Here is a 23,999-nt window from a genome sequence, read left to right on the forward strand (position 1 = left end):
TTAATTTTTGAATTTTCCCAGTTTCTGCCTTTTTGGAGAAAATCTATTGATTCACTAGTACATGCAAAAACATTACAGATCCAACAACAAATAAATATATTATTGCATTTCAAACACAGAAATATGTAGTTTTACTATCAATATAAAAAATAATGCATTATTCCTCTTATTCTTAATTCCATGAGCTTTTTTCCTTTTTTCTTAATGCAAGATCTCAAGTGTTTTTGTAGTGCAAACTTTCCTAAAAGTGTTTATAATGAAAATAGAAGACTTAAAAGTAGGGACGAGCAAATGAGTAGGTCTAGAGGTTTACCTTACTCCAACTTATTCGGAGAATCAATCTTGATTGACCTTGGTGGAACTGACCTTAATTGACTTTAATAGAACTGGCTTTGAAACCAAACTTGCATTAAATAAATTCCAAAATACATTAAGGACATGGAGATTTGATACCAAGAACCCATGCTTAAAAAGACAGTGGTCTCACTTAGCATCAAGTCACTAAAATAATTTTATAATTTTTCTTCAATTTAATGTATGAATGTGTATAATAAAGTGTAAAAGGTAATATTTATAAAATTTAAATTAATGATAAGTTTCTAACTAACTTCTTCTTCTTGGTAAAAAAAAAAAAAACAAGTTCCATGAGTAAACATTGGAACCAACCTTTAAAATGATCTTAACAAGATAGATTCCAGGATCTGCCTCGTCCTTAAAAGTGAGAAAATGTGCTGAAAAAAAAAGTGAAACCAGCAAATATTAAGTTATTCCACTGGCACATGATCCATATCAGCCTGTTTCGGTCCATATCAAGGGATACAAGTTGGATATGACACAATATGGGCAAATACCAATCGGCACATGTGGAATAAATACGCGTCAACCCCATTACAATGTACATGATTCCATCCGTGACATGCCACAGTCATTGTGGAAATGGATACAATATTTTAAACCATGGCAATCAGATGCTCCAAAGAAATAAATAAACAAATGCAACTGTTCCATTGAATATGAAGGAATGAAATACAGAAGCTGGTATTCCTTTGACAGTTGAGTATCAAAAAAAGGAGGGTGATGAATACATGCCCTACCTTTTTAGACGTAACATTGAGAGGCAAAGTGTAGTTCACAATGTAGCATATACAACTATTTACATTGTTTAGGTCTGAAATTTTCAGAATCAAGCAGTTGCACCAACAGCTTCTCCAGCCTCTTTGAACTTATACTTGGTCTAATAGCCAGTGGATTGACAAAGACTGTGCACGGATCTTTGCCCATAAGGGAAGTCCCCATGCACCAACCTCCCGGTGTAAATCGGCCTTCCAGTCTTCCCAAAAGCTCATGATCTATCCTGTCCAAAACAGGATCATCCTTGTTAAACTTGCGTGCAAAAGGAGCCCCACTCTGGACCATCGCATTGAAATGTTCCAAAGTCAGGGTGATGGGATGCTGCTTTGGAGGATTATCCCACTTTATGTAATGCAGGTCATGATTGACGGTTGTATTCTGGTAGTCTTTTGAATTGCAGATTACGGTGTGAAAGTACCCCTCGGGGGATGACAAGAAGTTGGTATAGTACATGAGTAGAGTACGAGGGAGATTATCCCAGCCCCACACACAGAACTCCAGGAACGATCTTGTCAGCACCATCCACTCGGACCCTACAGAAACAAATAATTATTAATCTTGGAGTTTCAAATCACTCGTAGGCCAATGATAATTGCATTATAAACATTACATGACATTGATTTACATAAAGAATCCATTTGTTTGGTTGGGAGTATGAATGACTTCCTGGACTTTGTTATTCGCATGCACATTAAATGGCTGTTGAAAAATAAACATTCTCAAAAAAGTGAGGTTGGTCCTCTCAATTCACATCTGATATTATGAAGCACTCATTTATTTTTTAACTGTTCAGATCTGTAAATTAGGAATATGGTTCATTTTCCAGTTTAACAACATTTTCCTTAAGTTTACATGGAACTGAGCAGAGCCATAGCAAAAAGAGTGAAAAGGTTTGAGAAGGTTCAGTTTCATACTTTGCAATTCATCTGGTTTATCTCCAAATAGAAGAAAATAAGAAGGATCAGTGACCTAGTTGCAGCTGGTTCACTCAAAAGCCTACCAACCACAACTTGAGGGGTAAAGCCTGGAACTGGTACTGTCCATGATTGGATGAGCACCAGCATTGTCAATGGTTATCTAAACAGGCAATGTGCTACCAAAACAGGGTTGTCAGCAAGATATTACTATCACATTTCCTAGATATCAAGAGAAACCAAATAAACATTTACTAGAGACTTGTCCATACTCGGAATCACATAACATGGAGGCCTGCAAGAATCCCTTGCCAAGGGCATCAAATTATGTTATTTTTGGGCTCATCTCAGTACCATTTAGATTCATGAAATTGTTCAGGCTTGGAAGTAGGTTAGACACTGTTAGTAGTCAACTGCCTGTGAAGCAATAGTCAACTACCCTTGAGGCAGTAGAGTTAACAGTTGACCACTTTGTGCAGAGAACTCTCTCACATGATTTCTTTTTAGGCTATTTGAGCTACAATGACTCTTTCGTCTTTGGAAAAGGTCTGAAACTTCATTGAAATCATCTCTAAAACTTATCAATAAAAGTTTGATTAATCTCCAACGAATTAAAAACAGTCATATTGCTCTAAATATAAAATCTGTGAGAACTAGAAAAGAACTAGGGAAATGAAATGAGACTTAAAGGGTTCAGCAAAAAAAAAAAAAAAAAAAGAGGGAAATGTGGGCAACGGCAATCAAAAGAATAGATTCTATTGAGTTTCCCATGAGTTGAAAAGAGAAAAACCCTTGATCTTAAGTGTGAGAAAAGTCGAGATCTCAATGAATCCTAAAAATCCCAGTTGAACCCAAGCATTCATTGTGTACTCTTGCACATTGAGATAGTTTTCTTCGTATTGTTATATCAACCTATTGAGAAGCATTGCATTTACCTGTGCTTACATTGTTCATATCATATTTGGGCTTGTGTAGCTAGTGATTTGCTACCTAAGTGTTTTGAGATAGAACACAGTGAAAGGTTTGCATAGGACCTGTAAGACTATCCAATGAAAGGTTTGGATAAAATCTGGTGAAAGGTCTTGTTGGCACCTAGGAAGTCCAACTAGTGTAAAGGTCTTGTTGGCACCTGTGAAGTCCAACTGCTATAGTGGAAAATCTTAGGTGGTGTGACGGGAGAGGGCGAAGGCCGAGTTTGGCTGAACCTCTATAAAAATCCTGTTTGTGCATTTCAATATTCTTGCTTTGCCTTGATTTCTGTTGTTGATATTTTCATTGTATTGCACACTGCATTTTTACTCTCTATTTTCATCATACTGCACTAGTTCTGAAAAGGCATTGGTTGGGGAGGAAACTCATAAAACCCAATTCAACCCCTTCTTGGGTTAAGCTACCTGAGCAATAGTTGTCTCTACCCAAAGTTTAGAGAACCCTGTAATAAAAAAAAGTGACTGTTACATATCAAGTTGTTGACTATTAACCAAACAATAATTGTCATTCATGTCAACGACTTAATATTGTTTCACTCCTTTTATATCACAAACCTAATAAAAGAACCATACAAACAACTTAGTTTTATTACGTGACAATTACAAATTTTAATTAAAAATATTGGTATTGTATGGGGAATTATATATAGTATGCAAATAATGTGTTTAGAGACAATCATTTTGAGCAATTTGGGAGGAAAGCAATGCAAGAATTTTCCTCAACAAAGAGCCAAAACTAAATATTTAGATTCATCTCATTACAGTTAATATCACCAATTGAACTCGTACAAGGAAGAAGTCTAGAGATTTCATAATTGATTTGTTGATGATGTCATGATGTCATCAGGGTGGTTTATTAACTGAAATCCATGGAATTGTTCTCGAAATACTTGGTAGATGACATTATGAGGAAGTGGCTCTTACTTCAGCTTTGAAATCCAAAATTAGTACTTCTTGGACTCCACCAGATGTTGGGTGCATTAAACTCAACTTTGATGGCAGTAGCAAAGGGAACCTAGGACCTTCAGGTGTAGGAGATGTGCTCCAATCCAAAATGAAATAGGGCATGTACTAGCTTTGTTTTTAAGTCCAATGGGTATTGGGGGTTACCTGAAGCCTGAAGTGTTGGCAGTTTTGGAAGGTGTATAACTAGAGCAAAGGAGCTGAATGTGCATAAATTGATAACTGAAGGAGATTCAAAACTGGCGGTCAAGTGGCTATTAAACAAAGGGAATGATTTGTAAATATACAACAATGAGTTCAAAAGGTTTGAATGGATAACCAGGGGAATAGATATAAAATTCAATTGGTGCAAAGGATGGCCAACAGCATGGCTGATTGTATGGAAAAACAAGATGTCAAGGGGACTCAAATGTATAGGCTCAGTTGTAAAATCTTGATTATTGGAGATAAATGGTTTTATCTCTTATCATTTCTGCATTCCTTGTAATCTTCATTTATAATATTAATGGAAAATTTCAGTTATCAGGGTACAAAAAGCTAAAGAACTGGGAATTACAAGGTTGGTTATTGGAGGGGATTCGAAGACAATAATTGGGTGGATGAAGAAAGGAGAGGGGGTGGTTTGGCAATATAGAAATGAATTCAAGCGATTCAAATGGCTGTCATGAAATATGAATATTCATTGACCATTCATTCCTTTGGGAAGAAAGGAATGCTAGAATCTTTCAAGAAAAGGAAAGGAGCAGTCAGGAATTGAAAGACTGTGTGTTGCATAGGGCAATACTTTGGCTGAAGACTTTGGAAATCTTTCATCATTTCTCCTTTAATGACCTTTGGAGAAACTGGTCAGCAGTAGCAAGGTGTTCACCCTTAAAGGATAAGTCAATTACAAGCTGGTCTCCTCCATCTGAAGGCTCACTGAAGCTGAACTTTGATGGAAGTAGCATGGGTAACACAGGATTATCTGGAATGGGGGGTGTTGTCTTGAGAAATGAGAAGGGAGAGATTCTGTTGTTCTACTCAGGTCCTTTAGGAGTTGGGGACTCCATCAGGGTAGGGCTATTAGCTGCTGTACAAGGGGTGTAATTTGCAAACCAGCTGGGGGTACAGCATCTAGTAATTGAAGGAGATTCCAAAGTGGTGGTGGGCTGGTTGAAAAATCCTGAAGATGCTATATGGCACTACAAGAATGAAATGAAGAAATTCAGTTGGTTGACAAGGAATATGTTGGTCTCTTTACAGTGGGTGGGGAGATCAGCAAATACTTTGTCCAATGTGTTAGTTAAGCAAGGGGTAAATCGGGAAGAATTGTTTTGGGCTCAGCTGTGATTCTTGTATTTGTTTCCTAGTTTACTTGTAAGATTCAAGGAGGGGCTGCAGCTCGTGCCTCTCCCTGGGATGTTGTATGAATTCACAACTCTAAATCAGCTTTTGAACTAATAAAATTTACTATTATTCACAAAAAAAGAAGGTCAGCTTATTGATAAAAAAAGGTTCATAAACAGCAAATGTATCAGGCCCAGTTGTAATAGAGTGGGGGTTAGCTATTGTAAAGGGTTTTCACCTACACAACTTCTTGTTGTACCCTTTTTTCTTCTTTAATTTATTAATAAAAATCATTTCTGTGATGCTGATAAAAATCAGTTATTGATAAAAAAATTTAAAAAAAATGTGATGGTTGCTCCTTCAGGAATTCAAATCATTCACAGGTATCAAGATTCAAGAGCTCTTTCAGAGATCCATACAAAGAGTGCTTCTTTTTCCCTTGAGCCCCACTGGCATGGGACTGTGATTAGAGTGGGCATTATAATATAGAGGGAGATTCTTAGGTTGGGATTGGCTAGACAAAGGATGACAGAAAGGGTCCATAATTCCTTTGGCATCATACTTTAGAAGCTAAATCAATGACTATTAATGTGAAAATCCCATTAAGCTGGATCAACAGATCCAGGGGTGCTCATTTTTGTGGGCAGTGGGCTGCATCTCACCTAAACCTAGGTGTGCCTTGACTAGTTTTTTTGCATGTTTTGATGAATTAACCTTTGATTTAGATGTTTGAATAAATAGCATACTAGATTGTAGCTTGCAGATGTAGGTCTTGAACCTATGAGTCTGGTGGGTTACTGCCCTCCTCAGGAACTGCTACGTTGGCAGCTCTGCCTCCTGCGGAAGAGAAGAAGAGATAATTCTCAGGAAAAATGATGCACACTTTCCTTCTGTAATACCAGTATTTATAATCATTAGCGCACGTCGAACATAGGCTGTTATAACAGACTACTGATGTGGCCTTCTTACATAAACAAATCCGATAGGTGATCCAGGCTTGCTGTTATGGGGAGCTTTCTCAGCTGCTGCTCGAGCTGGGCTGGTTCTAGCCGTTGGAGTCTCAATGGGCTGATGTCGTGCTTCACAAGTCTAAACAATTCCTCCCCCCTGGAGATCAACCTTGTCCTCAAGGTTGGAGTGAGGAAACTGCTGCTTGAGGCTTTCAAAATTTTCCCAGGTGGCATCTTCTACAGGGAGTTGGTCCCAAACTACCAGAGCTTCTTGGACCATCTTTTTGCCATTCTTAACCCAACAGAATTCTAAGATCTTGAGAGGCTGAACTATCAGTTCTCCTTCATTAGTGAAGGCGGGTAGTGAAGACTGAGAGACTGCTCCATTTCCCAGATGTTTCTTCAACAAGGAGACATGGAATACGGGATGAAACCTAGCAGCAGCTGGGAGGTCAAGGCGATCAGCAACTTCTCCAATCCTTTCTAAGATGTGAAAGGGCCCAAAGAGTCGAGGTGACAACTTCTGCCAAGTTCTGCAGCCTACTGATGTCTGTCTGTAGGGCTGTAGCTTGAGGTACACTAGGTCCCCCACCTGATGAGAGATGTCATGATGTTTTTTGTCATATTGGGTCTTCCTAGTCTGTCTTGCTCTTTCCAAGTGGTGCTTGAGGGATTGAATGATAGCATCCCTATCTAGTAATTGGTCCTCTACTTCGGCTACCTGAGTGGACCCCTTGTCATAGGGTAGTAAGGCTGGTGGCTCCCTTCCATATAGGGCCTTGAAAGGAGTCATTTCGGTGGAGCTATAGTAAGTGGTGTTGTACAATACTCAGCCCACGGCAGCCACTTGACCCACTGCTTTGGCTTTTCTCCTGTGAAACACCTCAAATAAGTCTCCAAACACCGATTTACCACTTCTGACTGTCCATCGGTTTGGGGATGGTAGCTGGTGTTGTGGTGTAGGAGAGATCCCTGAACCCTAAAATATTCAGACCAGAATCTGCTCATAAAGGCAGGATCCCTGTCAGTAGTAATAGACCTCGGTGTGCAATGGAGCTTGGCTACATCTTGGACAAACACCTTGGCAATCTGGGCTGCTATATAGGGATGTGCCAATGCTGAAAAGTGGCTATATTTGGAAAGCTGGTCTACCACTACTAGAATTACTGTCTTTCCAATGGGGGTAGGCCAGTTATGAAACCCATAATTATGTCATCCCATACCTAATTTGGTATAGGCAATGGCTGGAGAAGGCCGGCCGGAGCTTGAGTTTCATACTTGTAACGCTGGCAAGTGGGGCATTTGGTGACATACTCCTGAACTGTCTTCCTCATTCCAGTCCAGATGTACTGTGAAGCAATTCTTCTATAAGTTCTTAGGATACCTGAATGTCCACCTGCGGCTGACTCATGGAAAAGTCGTATGAGGTCCTGTAACAGAGGAGATTGGATAGGTAGCACCATTTTGCTCTTATAGAAGAGCTGTGAATTGATGACTGTATAACTGGGAACCTTAAGAGGATCCGAAGCCCACTGGGCCCGAACCTGCTTAGGTGAGGGTCTTGTTGGGCTACAGCCTTCAATTGTTCCAAGAGAGGGTAAATGGGCCTGGAAATGCCTATGGAGTTCAACTCATGGGCCCTAGACAGGGCATTGGCAGCCTTATAGGATGGCCCAGGTTTGTATTCCAGCCTGTAATTGAAGCCTACCAACTTATATAACCACTTCTGTTGTTTCGGCGTGTGAATCTGCTGCTCCAAGAGGTATTTTAAGCTGCGTTAATCCGTCCTTATCACAAACTGCCGCCCTAGTAAGTAGGTTCTCCATTTTTGAACAGAAAGAACCACAGCCGTAATGCCTTACTGAAAAAGGCTATGGGCTTACCTTGTTGCATTAGCACAGCCCCAATTCCAGAACCACTTCTTAAGTGCCTCGAAGGCAGCGTTAGCTTGATCATCCCAAGTGTATGCATTCTTTTTTAACAGCCGTGTAAGCGGGCTAGCCAGGAACCTGTAATTGCAAATGAAGCGCCAATAGTAACCTGTCAGTCCAAGGAATCCCCTAAGGCTGCGGACTGATGAGGGCCTGGGCCAATTTACCATGCTGGTCACCTTATCTAGGTCTACTGTGACTGCTCCTTGAGACACAATATGACCAAGGTACTGCACCTAATTCTGGCTGAATATGCATTTTGAGGACTTGGCAAATAACTGATGCTTCCTTAGAAGGCCCAAAGTGATGTCTAAGTACTCAAGGTGGCTGGTCCAATCAGAGCTATATATCAAGATATCATCAAAGAAAACCAATGCAAACCAGTGCAAAAATGGGTGGAATTCACAACTGACTCAAATGTGGATGGGGGGGCATTGGTCAGCTCGAAGGGCATGGCCAAAAAACTCACAATGCTCGTTGTGGGTCCGGAAGGCTGTTTTATGAATGTCAGCTGGGTGGACCCGAATCTGATGGTAGCCCGACCTTAGGTCCAATTTTGAGAATACAGTAGCCATCTTGAGCTCATCAAGTAACTCATCTATAATAGGAATCGGAAACCGGTCCTTGACGGTGATCTGGTTCAGAGCACGATAATCCACACAAAACCTCCATGTCCCATCTTTCTTCTTGACAAAGAGAGCTGGGGACGAGTATGAACTCGAACTGGGTTGAATCAGGCCTTGTTGTAGAAGTTCATTCACTATTTTCTCTATCTCCATCTTCTGGTAGTTTGGATATCTGTAGGGGCGCACATTCACAGGCCCTTCTCCAGGTTGAATGGGAACTCGGTGATCCTGGGCTCTAAGGGGTGGAAGGCCCACCAAATTGGAAAACACATCTTCATAGGCCTTCAGAAGTTGCTTCAGGGCCTGTTCTTGGTCTGGTGAGGGTTGTAAGGCCGCTTTAGCTGTTAGCACCGACCCACTGAGGTTAGGGCCCAACATCATTGCAATAGGGGGTTCCAAGAGCTGGCACTGTTTGGCCATAGTGTTATAATCAGCCGCCCTGGTTTGGTTAGGTTCCAAACCCTTAAGGGTACGCTGTTTCCCGTTAACAGTAAATTCCATAGTAAAGTTCTCCCAATCACATACCACCCGCCCCAGTTGGTGTAACCATTGGACACCAAGGACCACATCGGCCCCTCTAAAGTTTAGTGGATGTAATTCAACGCTGAACCGGTGCCCTTGAACCATGAGATCTATGGCTCAACACACCTCATCACATCTGAGCCGGTTCCCATCAGCTACATGGACTGAAAAGAATTCAACCGGTTCAACTGGTAAGCCCAACTAGCGAGCCAACAATCCGGTAATGAAGTTAAGGGTGCTACTGCTATCAATTAGGATGAAAACTTGACATCCCTTGACTGTCCCCTTAATTCTCATGGGGGAGTCCAGGCCAATCATGGTTTGTAAAGAAATCTCCGGTTCATCTATATCAACCTCAGCTTCTTCCTCTGGGGTAGAGGACTCATCTGCCTCAACTCTCAAGAGCTTCATTTGATCAGAGGAGGAAGAGTTGTTGGCTCTTGCAGCGGTGGCCGGGAGCAAACTTTTCATCACAATTATAACATAGACCACGCTCCCTTCGTGACTGCATCTCCGACCAAGTCAACTTTCTCAGGGGAACGGTTGGACCAGAGGTTTTTGGGTTCCCCAGATCCAGGCGGTTGGGTGGAGTCTTTAAAAGTGGGCCAGGATTTTTGTTTATCTTCTTGAGCTGATTTAAGCGCTCTTCATGAAGTCTAGCCAGCCCTGCGGCGACATCGACAATAGCAAGGTGAAGGGCCTTCACCTCTATCTTAATGTCCTCACGCAGGCCCCCTACAAAACTTCCGACTAGAGCATTTTCAGGCCATCCATAAACCCTGGCTGCCAAGCACTCGAACTCTTGCTGATAATCACGCATAGAGCTGAGCTGCCTGAGTTTAGAGAGAGTTTCATCAAAGTTTTCATAGCCAAAGGGTCCATACCTCCGGCATAAAGCCTCAGTGAAATATGGCCAAGTTAATTGGGGGTGAGACTGACGGTACCATTGGTACCACAATATGGCTTCTCCTTCCTTATGGATGGGAGGCCACTGCTACCCGTTGATGCCCGGGTATCTCATTGTATTCAAAATTCTGTTTGGCTCTAAATATCTAGGAGATAGGATCGTCACCTGAGAAAAGGGGAAAATCGATCTTCACTGGTCACCCCAATAGCCCTCTATTCCTTCTCAAGCTCGCTTGACTAGAACTCTCGCCTTCATTGTCACGGCCTCCAGTTGCAAAGAGTTGAGAGGATATCGCTGTGATGGCTTCCTTCAGCTCCTTCATACCCCGACTATTTGCTGTATATTGGTTTCCAGTTTATCCACTCGCTCCTCCATGGCGGTTGAGCGGGTGGTCGGCATCTTCTGGCTCTGATACCAATTGGTGGGTTACTGCCCACCTCAGGAACTGCTTCGAGGGCAGCTCTGCCTCCTACGGAAGAGAAGAAGAGATAATTCTCAGGAAAAATGATGCACACTTTCCTTCTGTAATACCAGTATTTATAATCATTAGCGCACGTCGCACATGGGCTGTTATAACAGACTACTGACGTGGCCTTCTTACATAAACAAATCTGACAGGTGGTCCAGGCTTGCCATTAGGGGGGGCTTTCTCAGCTGCTGCTCGAGCTGGGCTGGTTCTAGCCGTTAGAGTCTCGGTGGGCTGATGTTGCCCTTCATGAGTCTTAACAGAGTCAACGACCTTTCTGTTAATAATATAACACTCTAACCAATTAAGCTAACAAGATTGTACTTATTTCATAATTTAGAAATGCATCTTGTTATATTTCTTTTTGCTTTTTTTTTCATAAGGGTGCCTCACTTCTTTTAGGAAAACATTCCTTTCCTTGCACCTCTTCCCTCATGCTTTAGGACCCCTTGCACTTTAGTTACCATACTGCTTTAAAAAACCAGTTTGGATAGAGCTGGAGTAAACAATACAGAATTATATTTGGAAGCCATTATCTCCTTATAAAGTCATGGTTCTCCTATGTGGTATTGTATTTTGCTGATTCTTAGTTTTGTTTGGGTAGCCTTAATAGACAGGCATGGGTTCTGGTCCTTCTTATGAAGAACTCTGTATCCCCTCTCTCTCCTATAACACTTTTAATAAAGTTTTCATTATTGAACAAAAAAGAAACTACATTATATAAAGATATTAGCTTTCGACCATTTTTGGAAATGAAAATCATATATTTGTGCTTTGAACATGTGTTTTTTTAACCCAATATTGACTGGTAAGCATGTTTCATATTTTAAGTTAGGTTGTTAATCAGCTGCATTCTTACCTACCAAACTTCAGGCTACACAAGAATTAAAACCAAAGAAATAGATGTAGATCTAATATTGTCATCAAGGCGTTACCCATGAATAGCTTGAAGGAAGCAGGCATAGACCTTTTCTCTTTTGCCCAAAAAACACCAGATTTTTTTGAATGATATAATCCTGGATCTATAATGATAGGCCTTGCTCTTTGGTGCCTGCATTCATGCAATAAAAATGATGATGAGATAATATATGTCTCTATAAACGATGAAAATAGTAAGCACTGAAAGTAACTCCAATGATGCAAGAAACAAGGCACAAACTGTATGCTTACTCTTTCCAACCAATGTTACTTGTATGCTCGAGGAAGTTCAAATCCCTGGGCAAATATGAGAAAACATGGAAAAGGTCTGTATAGAAAGCACGATGATACAAGGAAGGTCAGAAAACTCATAGGAACTACCTGTAAGAGTCATGATGTTTGTGCTGAAGTATTTGTCTCTTTGATTTTTTATTTCTTGAAAAGAAGCTAGAGAATCAGCTTTGGGCATGCTCTTGCATATGAGAATAAATGACTTAGAGGTTATTTAACTAAAACAGCTCTACCAATCATGACAAAAAGAAGAAGAAGATAAAAAATAGGATACTTCATATCTATACCAACATATCTGCATTATATATATATGGAAAGAAGTTTCCTTATTGGATCAAGTAGGGAACTTCCCTACACAGCACATCTTATTTTTTCCATGCAAAGAAATAATGTGAAAGATCCAAACCACCGATTGGGTACTGGATCATCTGAATTGGTCAGGTGTTCACCCCTCAAGTCATTGGTGGTTTCTAAGTTAGTTGCTTTCAGTGCTCTTTTTGCTCCTAGTTAGTTGCACATGGAAGATTCCTAAGTCACTTAGGGAAACTGACTAAAGGATCAAATCATTTTGTTCATTTAGAAAATATGCTTCATTTTGTTAGAACAGAAACTGTTTTTTTATCATTAACAGTAAAGAGGTTTTAATAAAAATGAAAACTAAAAGTCTTTCATTCCCAACGTTTATGAATAAAAGGCATAAGCTACAACAGCCAAGGGTAGACCTAATTCAGAGCATATATAAAGATTCTTATCGAAGTCAAGCTATTTTCACAGTTTTAGAATCCCCCCCCCCCGGACCATGTTTAATTCACAAACTCTCTCATCAATTTATTGATGTCTGGGTGTTCCGTGTTCGTTGGTCCATTGTTCTTGAAAATGCTCCTGAGAATGAATTTGAATTACCTTAATGTTAAGTGATGCTTTTACACTCAATTCAACAAAGCCTTGTCCTAACTATATGAGGTTGGCTACATGATTTCATCATTATGATCTATGAGTCCTTGAATCATTTCTCACTACTTCAACCCATGTCCTTTTTGACATGTCCGTAGCTATTGTAGACCCTTCAACTTACAAAAGACCACTTCTTCTTTTACACTCAAATTTAGTCATTTGTTTAATGCTCGTTTTTCATTAGTGACCTTACACTTATAACTAGCAAGTAACAAGTTAACATAGTTGGACAGTTTTTCAGAATTTGGTTTTCTCATAGATGCACTAGTTGATTTTCCAAGGGATAATGAAGCATAGGGATGAACCTAACATTGTGTACCTGCATATGGTCAGCAAACATCAATAAATAGGTGATCCTAGATGATTATCAATCTATTTAAATTTGAAGGGAAATTCTTTCACCCAAAAGCAAAATGCCTTTTTTTCTACACTTCCCAAGGATCTTTTCTTCTCATTTTGGGCATATCTTGGAATCCAAGGTTCACTCAAACAATTCATAACTGAATATCATAGTTTTACATTTTGTTTACCATGGTATGTCAGGGGCACATTTGCAAGGCCGTGTTAACATTTTATCCCAAATGGAGCAAGTACCACCTAAGACAACATCATAAATGTGCATGGTCATTCAGAGTTATACAGTTTCATTCCTTACTTGCCTCTTTTAATGTTTTTTTTTTCTCAATAAGATCTTTCTCTCCCCTCTTCCTCTTTCTTCTTCTTCCCTAATAGTCAGTTTTCTCACTTTGCTAAAGGCATCATTCTTATTGCCAGTTTCCCTGTTTATGCAGATGGCTGGATGTATTAGACCACTACACTTTGTATGTCCAACAAGTCATGGTCCTAAAATCCAGCTACTGAGAGAACAATTGCTTCCATTCTCAAAATTGCAAGAAACAAGGTCAGTATGTTTGTTGTCTCCATTCTCCAAGGAGGTCAGTTTTTTACTCAAGTATACAACGAGTGCATAAGAAGGTATTAATTTTCAGACCATGACAAGAAATAAACTTTTTTTTTGGAAGAAAGGACAAGAAATAAACTATGAACTTAAATTTTAGGACACAAAAAAAAGGATCATTTCCACTCATAAGTTTGAGTAGAATTTCTAATTTTAGTTGATAAGTTGATTATAGGGTTAGGCTGATCGATAAATATTTTGAAAAGGAAAGTGGCCAAGCATTTGGACGAGAATATGATCCTTTGGACGATTGAGAGGCTCTGAACTGGTTGTAATTTTATGTGGGATTGAGAGGCTCTGAACTGGACAGATTTCCGTATTCTACTTAGCATTTGGACGAGAATATGATCCCAATTTCACCCCATCGTAACGAGCTCAAACATGGGAGCCATAGTAGTTAGTGTCACTTCATTAATTCTTCCTATAGGCTAGTCGGGGCATATTCAAGTGGCAAAAAAGTACTACAATCTGGAGGATGAATTCGTCAACGATTAAATAATAAGACCATACTACAATTCTATTATAGTATTTTATCTAAAAAGTTGGGGATGTAGCGAACATAATGAAGACCTTTTCAATTGAGATGGCAATTCACAAAGTTCGTAGCAAGGAAGAAACCAACCGTCTTGTGATATGAGAGGATAGTCGGACGCACTGAGATTTATAAACCAGTCCCACTCCTTGGCCTGCTTCAGTAGAATTGCGATAGCATGTAGCGTACAGGCAATCATTGTTGGGCCCTTGTAAGTGACCATGTTGGCTTTACCCACAACCAGTACATTGTTGAATTCCCGCAAAACCCGATCAGATTTCGCAAATTTGGCTAGCTCAAGCCGTTCGGCAGGAGAAGCTTCAACATCCAGATGCAACAGGTAATAATTCCGTGGGTGATAAACAGCTTGCAGGACTCGTCTTAGTTGTTGTCCATCCCCTTTCGTGCCAGATATCAAGTAAGCAAATCTTGGCAACCTCGGAAGATCTGATGGATCCTCATTATTGACATAATTTGGGTCCAAATTCATCGATTTCCGTCGAACAGTAGAGTAATCAGATATTGTAGCAGATTTTGCATGACCCAGAGTCACTACGAGAAGCACAGCAACAGAAACTACGGAGCTTACAATCAAAGGCATCAGCCACTTTCGCTCTAAACCAAAAGGGAGCTGGCTTCTCTTCATCGCTTCGTCAAGAAATTAGGGCTAGGTTTAGAGTTTTGGAAATTGAAACATATGAAAATCCAAAACCCCAACCACAAATGACAGATCTCAAAATCGAAAAAAAAAAAGAAAAGAAAATTGAAGAGCACAGACGGCTTGCAATAAGCAAGGCAAAGGTGGCGCTGAAATAGGGATGAATCTGATTTGATTCCAATGGGGGAAAAACGGCGATGCCAGCGATTGATTTAGCGGTTTTGATTGATGAATAAAATGGATTTAAGCTCTAAAATGCGAAGCGAGGAAGTAGTACTCTGTGTTTATGACAGATGAAGATTCTATACAAGCGGTTTAAACGGGACTGCAGAGGGAAATGTCAAATGCGGGTATGAGGGATGGTACAGAATCTACAGATTTTTTTCCGAGTTCAGACTTCAGACAACATTATAATTTGGAAAATGCTACGTAGATAAACTCGGGTTGTGTCGTAGTGGCATAGGGAGGGCTTTTTCGTCAATTTATGATAATATCTAGGGACGATTCCGTATTGGCCCATTTTTTATTCGTTTTGGTTTGGTTTGGTCGTGTATGTTCGCACGTCAATACAGGGTCCCATTACACCACCAACTGCAATTTCAGCCGTACATCGGAAACATTTAAAGGAGACCGAATCAGCCCCATAAGTCTGCCTCCCACAACGTCCCACAATACATCTCTGCCGTATAGTGGGAACATCTCCCGATGATATATCAGAAGTGATGATGTCATCATCGGGAGATGTTTTTAATACACCGCGGGAATGTACTGGAACGTTGTGGGGGCTGATTTCAACTCCATAGGGGATGTTGCTGATGTACGACTGCAATGTCTATCAGGATCAGAATCGTCGGACACGCTAGATGCTCGGTTCTCGCTAGTCCTGGTCTACCACTAACAATTTAACAAAACTACACTGGGTTTTTCCGACCTTTTGTCGGTTGATGACTTGACTCAACAACTGAACCACCTGGCTAATACGCGATATAATTGCGGTAAGGGTCCAAAGTCCAGGAGGCTGATCAGGTTTTAAGCTCAACCGATGCCCATCGAAACCTAAGAATTGGGCTTAAGGCCCAAATTCGAACTATTCAATTAGATGCCAGCCTATATTATAATTGAATGCATTTGAATTGGGCTTGGGCCTGACCCAGGATAGAGTTGATCCATGAGCCAAAGGCTCAGTTTGGAAAGAGTACAAATACAATTATATAGAAAATAATATAAAATACAAGATTTTGTACTCCACAAATTTGTATTTATACTCCTTTCAAATTAAGTCAAAGGTTCAATTTGTAAAGAACGTAAATGATGTGGGTTAGCTTGGCCCAGCCAACGTAGGGCTAGAAGGCCCAACCCACTAACACCTACTAATGTCAACCACAGTAGGTGAGAGCTTTGCTGCCTTTGTACGAATTTAATCACATAATTATCTGGCGCATCGCCAGGGCCTGCAGCCTGACCACGTACGACTCTCATCCGAGGCATTCATCTCTACCTACCACCAGCACGCTCGAGTATAAATAAGAGGTAACTGCCCCTGAAAAGGGGCTGGAACGGAGTAACTCCAACATTTACTCACTCATTTACTTCTTGCACCTGCATTGTCTACCTAGCATTGATTCTAGGAGATCTGGTGCATCCGAGGACTTTCTCTAGGAGCACTCTCACACTCTCCCCAGCTTCACACCTCGTACTAACTTGGGCGTCGGAGCCTCCAACTCGGGTATCCACCTCGAGGCCTCTAACACTCCCTATCTTGCAGTATCTCAGGCCACCAGGGACCTTGCCTCGACTAGCAGTCCTCGGCTACCATAGTCTTCGGAAGTAGTACTTTGCCTCAGTTTGTTGCTCTCGTCTTCGATCAATCTCTTCCGAAACCTCGGGGTCCTTGGATAACGTCGAAATTTAAAGAGTAAATTTACCTTGTTGCCCTCGGCCAAACTGCGTGGCAACAATTGGCGCCATCTGTGAGAACGTGGTTGCTAAGACGACCCCCACTTCAGGATAAACAACAATAATACTCTAAGATCCAAAATCCCTATAAGCTTGGAAGCCATGGCGAGGAGATCCAGGAACACTCCGAACCTGGTTACATACGAACAATTTTAGGCCGTTCTTGATCATTTAGACTGCTTCACCCAACGAATGGAAGAAGTTTGCCCCCGAGCAGGAGGTCCCTCTCAAGGCGACCACCCCGCTGGGGTGTCAAAGGATCAAGGTCAGCGTGAGAACATTAAGATACCGGCCCTCGGCCATGGTAATCCGCTGGTTGGACCATCATTATCGGGCAATAACTGCCTCTCAGACTCACCTCGAAGGAATGTCTGTCCTACGAGCCGAAGAAAGAGTGTGCCCGCTCAATCCGAAGACAGTCATCAATCTTCGAAGCAGCACCACCGCCGTCGTAGGGAGGCCCCCCAGGACGATGGCAGGCAGTTCGGTCGCCCTGGAGTTTGCTCCCGAGGCGAGAGCCGATGCCATCCCACTCCACCTCCCGTTTCAGACCTCAGGGACATTCTGAATGACTGTCGCGCCCGCAGAGGAGCATGCGACCCTGTCTCGGATTTTTGGGAGTCCAAGCCGACACCCATCGGGTATGCAAAGACAAGAGCAGGGCCCAGGCCCGTGCCGACCCAGGGATCGCCGAGTTGCGAGCTGAGATTGGGGTCATCAAGGACGAGCTCCGCCAGGTTAAGGATAGCCGAGCCGACACCTCAACCAGTCACGGCAACTCCGCCGGTCGCATGGACGCATTCACCTTGGAAATCATCTTGGAGCCTCTCCCCCCACACTTCAAGAATCCCACACTGGAGACGTACGACGGAAGCACTAACCCCGATGACCACCTGGAAGGTTTCAGAGTGCTCATGATATTGTACGGCTATTCCGACGCCTTAATGTGTCGAACCTTCCAAGCTACCTTAAGGGGGGCTGCTCGTCGTTGGTTCTCCAGTCATCCTCCTCGATTAATTAGCTCGTGGGAGCAACTTACAATCATGTTCCTCGCCCGCTTCATCAGCAGTAGGCGATGCCAGAAGAGAGTAGTCTCTCTAATGTCGCTCAAACAAGAGTCAGGTGAAAGCTTGCAGTCTTACATCGATCGCTTCAAGAAAGAAGAGCTCGAAGTTCGAGACCTCAACCCTATAGTCTCTGTGCATGTGGCCATCAACGGGCTTCGCCCCAGCTCGGCTCTCAAGTGCTCGGTGGCCAAGACCCCACCGAAGACCAAACTCGAATTCTTCAAGAAGGCCCAGAAATACATCGCGGCCGAAGAGGCTTCGGCCAGGGACAACCAAGAAGGGGCAGCCGAGTGCCACGATGGGCCCCTGAAGAAGAAGAGGAAAAGTGGAGACCAATGTCCCCCTGACAACAATGGCGGCAAAGACAACAAGAAGCCCACCACCCTGGCCTATAGGGACTACATGTCACTCAACTCTACCCGCACCCAGATTCTGATGCAAACAAGGGAAGAGAAGTTCATGAAGTGGCCAATGAAGTTGAAGCGGAACCCCAAGAGGGGGAACCCTACGAACTACTGCAAGTACCACCACGGCACCGGACACAACACCGATGATTGCTACGATCTAAAGAATGAAATAGAGTCCCTCATTCACTAAGGACACCTCAAGCAGTTCGTCGAAGGAGAGGTCGGTGCCTCGTCATCCTAGCAACAACACCAGCAAATGGCAAGCGTCATTGACGTCATCGCTGGGGGCATGGCCTCGGGTGGAGCCTCGGCTTTGGCTCGAAAAACCTACGCCAGGCAGCTCAACATCCAGGAGCCTGCCCCGAAGAAGTAGAAATACCCGGACACTCCGCATAGGCCGAGATGTTCACATGCCCTCGTCTTCACCGACGAGGACTTAGAGGGGGTTATTGTCCCCCACGATGATGCCCTCGTGGTCGCAGCCATCATCTCCAATTTCATGGTAAAGAAGATTTTAGTGGATAGTGGCTCGTCAACTGACATCATTTTCTATGACACCTATGAGAGAATGAAGTTAGCGCTAGAGAGGCTCCAACCAACTAATGCTCCTCTCGTCGGCTTCTCCAGCAGCCTCACCAGGTCGAAAGGAAAGATTACCCTGCCCATCACGGTGGGGACAGCGCCGCACCAGGTGACTTGGATGCATGAGTTCCTAGTGGTGAAGGTTGCCTCTTCCTACAACGCAATAATGGGAAGACAAACCCTTCATGCACTAGGGTCAACCATGTCCTCTTATCACCTGACCCTTAAGTTTCCCATAGAGCACGGTGTCAGAGTCGTTTGTGGGAACCAACAGATCACCTGCTAATGCTACATGGCGACACTAAAAGAAAAGAATAAGGAGGCCTTATCACTAGAGAGCCTCGACCCCCGGGAAGAACTAGCAAGCCGAGGCTAACCAGCCGAGGACCTTGTCTTGGTTCCCCTGGATGAGTTAGCCCCGGAGAGGACAATCCGCGTCGGGTCCAACCTCCCCCCTAAACGCCTATTTGAACTGGTAAGTTTCCTTAGAACTAACGCCAACGTCTTTGCTTGGTCCACCGCTGACATGCCCAGAATTGACCCTTTGGTCATTACTCACAGGCTGAGCGTGGACCCGAGCTCTAAGCCAGTTTGACAAAAGAAGAGTAACTTTGCACCGGAACGATGGAAGGCTATAGGAGAGGAAGTTGATAAGCTACTCAACGCTGGCTTCATCCGTGAGGTACAATACCCTAACTGACTGTCTAATATGGTTTTGGTAAGGAAAGCTAATGAGAAATGATGGATATGTATTGACTTCACAGACCTTAATCGAGCCTGTTCGAAGGATAGTTTTCCTTTGTCGAGGATAGACCACCTCGTTGACGCCACTATAGGTGATGAAAGGTGATTTGGCCTGACCTAGCGAAAAGGGGACACATGAACATGACTTGACCTGAATATGGGATGACAGCTCAGCCTAGCAAGCCTAGTTCGCAACAATTGAGCTCAAGTATTCAATCACCTCGGTACAGAGTCACCTCGGCACAAAGTCACATCGGCATTCAATCCAGTTTGGAACTAAAGAACTGAAGTATCAGCTCAGGGCTACCGACCCGGACCGCCACATAACGATTCCAGAAGTTTCTCCAGCAGACTCCGAACCTCACGGGATCACGCCGCATAACGACAGGCCTAATCTTCTCTCCGCCCGGATCGGGCGGAATTGATAATCTTTATTAATTGATACGTTACTCCCCAATTAAAGTGAAAACAGATCCCCTCAAGACGAAGATCCCGGAATCGATCCGCAAAACCCGCGAGAGCTCAACTATATAAAGGCACCAACCCCAAATGACACAAGGTACGCGTGATCTTTCTACTCTCTAGCTCTCAAAGCTTTCAGCTTGCATAACAGCGTACTAACTTATGCATCGGAGCGACCTCGCCAGGTTAGCCACCCCGGGTTCTCTAATCCGTTGTCTTGCAGATTCACCTAGCTCGCTGCTCGATTGGAAGTCAGATCATCCTCCTGCGAGGAGTAGACAGATCGCGCTAAATCAATTGGAGTCCTCTGTGGGAAACGACCGAAAAGTCATCCCTCTTACAAGTTATCAACCTTCTTCTGAATCAATGGCATCTTCTAGTCACGCTGGACAAAGCAGCGAGATGAACGTCTCCGGGAGACAACCCCAACTCCCTTCAGTGTGCATCGGCCAGTTCACCATTCTGCTTACTGCGGTTGGGGTTCCAACGCTGACCGTGTCACCGAGCACCACACAGGTGAACGCCCCACTCCCCCTAGTTGTAGGCGCAACCTTTTCTGGGCCTTTTGTGGTTCCCCCCAGAGTTGGACAGTCACAGTTTAACGACCTGGTGCAGTGTGTTCTACCAGCAGTACCAGCAGCAGTTCCCCCCACTGCCGCAGAGCCAGCAGCCGGTTCCACCTCGGCACCCAAGGGCCCAACAGAATCAGAACCGACCTCGTACGAACCAGGATGTCATCCGATCTCCCCACCGAGGCGAAGAGACTTCCCAAGTCCCAGTAACTCCCAAGAGTCAGGTCTCACCCCGCAGGAGGAGAGACGGTCAGATTACTCCCCCTACTTTGCAAGGGAACCTTGAAAACAGGTCCGGGGATACTCAACCTAAGAGGGCCAATCTTCCTCGGCATTCGCAGCAAGAAAATGATGGATCACTTGCAGGTAACCAGTTCGGGGTTCGGGGTGCAAACTCAAGATAGAGCCTCTCCGTCCATGATAGCCAGCCCCAAAATCCCACGAGGAACCAGGAGCTACCTTGCGGCAAAACGGTACCGGAGCATACTTAAATCAGCAGCACCAATGCCGAGCCTGTAAAGAGGTAGCAACGAGGGCATCGCAAGGCACACCGTACTTCAACTCAGAACAGCTAGCCAGCGAGACCGAACCAACAAGAAGGACATGCTAAAGCTAAGGAAGAGGCAAGCTCAGTAGCTACAAAGGCCACTCCTCCCCTACCTTCGAGGTTGTCTCCCCTGTCTTCCGAGCTCTTGGCAACCCCGATGCCTAAAGATTTCAAGATGCCTCACTTGGACAAGTATGATGGGTCTTTTGATCCTAATGATCATGTGGACTCCTCCCAGTCCCATATGCACCTAGCTGGGGCTAACGAGTCTTGTATGTGCATGACCTTCTCCACCACTATTAAGGGGATAGTTCGGACCTGGTACTAGAACCTCGTACCGGGATTGATCAAGAGCTGGGCGCAGTTCGCAGACAACGAGGAACCTCCGCGTTGTGCTACGTAGCCGCCCTTAAGGGGAAAGCAAAGCTAGCAGCTAACAACGAGCTCGAGCGACCAGCAGAGCATGCCGACGAGCGAGCTGCCCCAACAGAGGAGACGGTCCACATCCCGATCTCAACCGATGACCTGGCCAAGACTCTCTAGATCGGTGCTTCGATCGATGAGCCACATCGCTCTCAGATGGTAAGCTTCTTACTAAAAAATTTAGATATATTTGTTTGGTCCGCGCAGAGATGCCCGAAATAGATTCCAAGATTCTAACTCATAAATTAAATACCGACCCCTTAGTTAGGCCAGTTAGACAGAAGAAGCGCAACCTCGCCCCAAAACGTTGGAGGGTAGTCGATGAAGAGGTCGGGAAGCTCCTAGTGGCAGACTTCATCAGGGAAGTCCATTACCCGAGCTGGGTTGCTAACCCAGTTCTAGTAAAAAAGGCCAACGGAAAGTGGCGCATGTGCGTCGATTACACCAACCTGAATAGAGCCTGTCCGAAAGACTGCATCCTACAGCCCAAGATCAACCACCTAGTGGACGCGACCTCAGGGCATGAGTTGTTGAGCTTCCTTGACGCCTATTCGGTTACAACCAGATTAGGATGGACCCCGCCAACGAAGAAAAAACTGCCTTTATAACTGAGCTTGGGTTGTATTGCTACAAGGTCATGCCCTTCGGACTAAAAAATGCCGGGGCAACCTTTCAACGACTTGTAAATAAAATTTTTGAGCCATTAATTGGCAATAAAACCGAATGCTATGTTGATGATCCCAACAGAAATCGAGGTGCCTACACTACGCTTGGTGGCCTATGGTGAAGAGACGAATGATGACGAACTCCGTACAAACCTAGACCTGGTGGAAGAGGTACGAGACCTGACATACATCCGGACTGCAGCCTACCAAGAGAGAGTAGCTTGGTACTATAACGCTCGGGTCAGAAAGTGACACTTCGTCATCAGCGACCTGGTTCTTCGAAAGGTTATGGTACCTGAGCCCGGCGTTGGTAAGCTCAAACCGAATTGGGAAGGTCCGTACCGAGTAAGACGGGTGTTCGGGGAAGGTACGTATGATCTCGAAACTCTAGGAGGGAAGCAAGTACCTCGAGCATGGAACATCGGCAACCTAAGAAGGTACTACTTGTGATCACCGAACAGGAGAGAGGACTGCGAGTCACTCCCATAAACCCAAGGGCTATGATGCCGAGCTGACATAAGACCTCGTCACTACGCTAAGTCCTAGTTGCCTCCTCGGCATAGGCAAATAAAACTCAGTCACATCTTTGGCATGGGCGGATAGGTCCTAGTCGCCTCTTCAGCATAGGCCGACAAGTCCTAGTCGCCTCTTCAACATAGGCAAACCAGTTCTCATGCCTGAGGCATAGACAGTTCGGGTACAAACCCTACTATGTCTAACCCACCTCGGCATATAACAACAGGTTGATTCCATTTGAAATCAGGTTCGATGGCTCGACACTAAGGGATAACTGACACCTAAGCGACTAGCCCGTCTGCAAACAGGTCAGGTATATACCCTACAGTGTCTGCCCACCTCGTTAGCTCGACAGCTCGGGATAACCAACACTTAGAAAAAATCTACTCCTGTTTTTGGTTTAGTTCGCCAAAACGGGAGTTATTTACACTTAGAATTTTTTTTGCACAAAGATAGACAAAATACTTGTATTTAATTAATGTAAAGTTTTGAGTACAAAAAAGAGAGAAACTTTCACTATGAACCGAGCTCGGAGGCTCGGGGTGTACATCATAAAGGTCCAAGAAAAGTGGCATTTAGTCACTTCGGGGCTCCTCACTTGTTGGAGGCTTCGGTAGGAGGATCCGTCTCCATGTGGCTTTCGCCAGCACCAGTCTCCTCATCATCATCGAACAGGTCACCGTCGCTTTCTGCTTCGGAGTCCGGATCTTGGGCAGCTTCGACGGCCATCTCCTCTGTGATCCTCGAAGTGGTTATGACACTAAGGTCGAGCTGGGGAAACTCATCAGGTCAGCCACCTGCTAAGTTTAAAACCTTTGTGGTAGCTCGCCGTCCCCACCTCGACCATCTCTTTCCGGTACTCCGCTGAAGACTTGTACTCCTCGGCGGCCTTGACCTTGTCCTCCTCCATTGCCTGAAGAAGTATCTCAGTTCGCTCCTTCACGTGGGCCTCGGGGTTCTCCACCTCCTTCTTCTCTGACATCATCAACGTGAGCAACTCCTTCTTAGCCCGAGATTCTTTT

At 43.9% G+C, this 23,999-nt stretch overlaps 2 protein-coding genes across 2 annotated transcripts; one reads left to right on the top strand and one right to left on the bottom strand.

The window, feature by feature from the left end:
• Positions 1-982: 982 nt before the first annotated feature.
• On the bottom strand, positions 983-15,440 carry LOC104594569 (beta-glucuronosyltransferase GlcAT14C). The gene is made up of 4 exons (XM_010254913.2): positions 14,469-15,440; positions 11,896-11,971; positions 11,661-11,776; positions 983-1,664 (listed from the first exon to the last, which is right to left on the bottom strand). Exons 1-4 carry the CDS (start codon positions 15,022-15,024, stop codon positions 1,150-1,152), a joined length of 1,263 nt encoding a protein of 420 aa, XP_010253215.1. The 5' UTR covers positions 15,025-15,440; the 3' UTR covers positions 983-1,149.
• Positions 15,441-17,585: 2,145 nt separating this feature from the next.
• On the top strand, positions 17,586-18,656 carry LOC104594970 (uncharacterized). Its single transcript, XM_010255524.1, has one exon. The coding sequence runs from the start codon at positions 17,586-17,588 to the stop codon at positions 18,654-18,656; it is 1,071 nt and encodes a 356-aa protein (XP_010253826.1).
• The last annotated feature ends 5,343 nt before the right edge of the window (positions 18,657-23,999 follow it).

This window comes from Nelumbo nucifera, chromosome 2 (assembly GCF_055504915.1).
Source record: "Nelumbo nucifera cultivar China Antique chromosome 2, China Antique-T2T, whole genome shotgun sequence".
NCBI classification, from domain to species: Eukaryota; Viridiplantae; Streptophyta; class Magnoliopsida; order Proteales; family Nelumbonaceae; genus Nelumbo; species Nelumbo nucifera.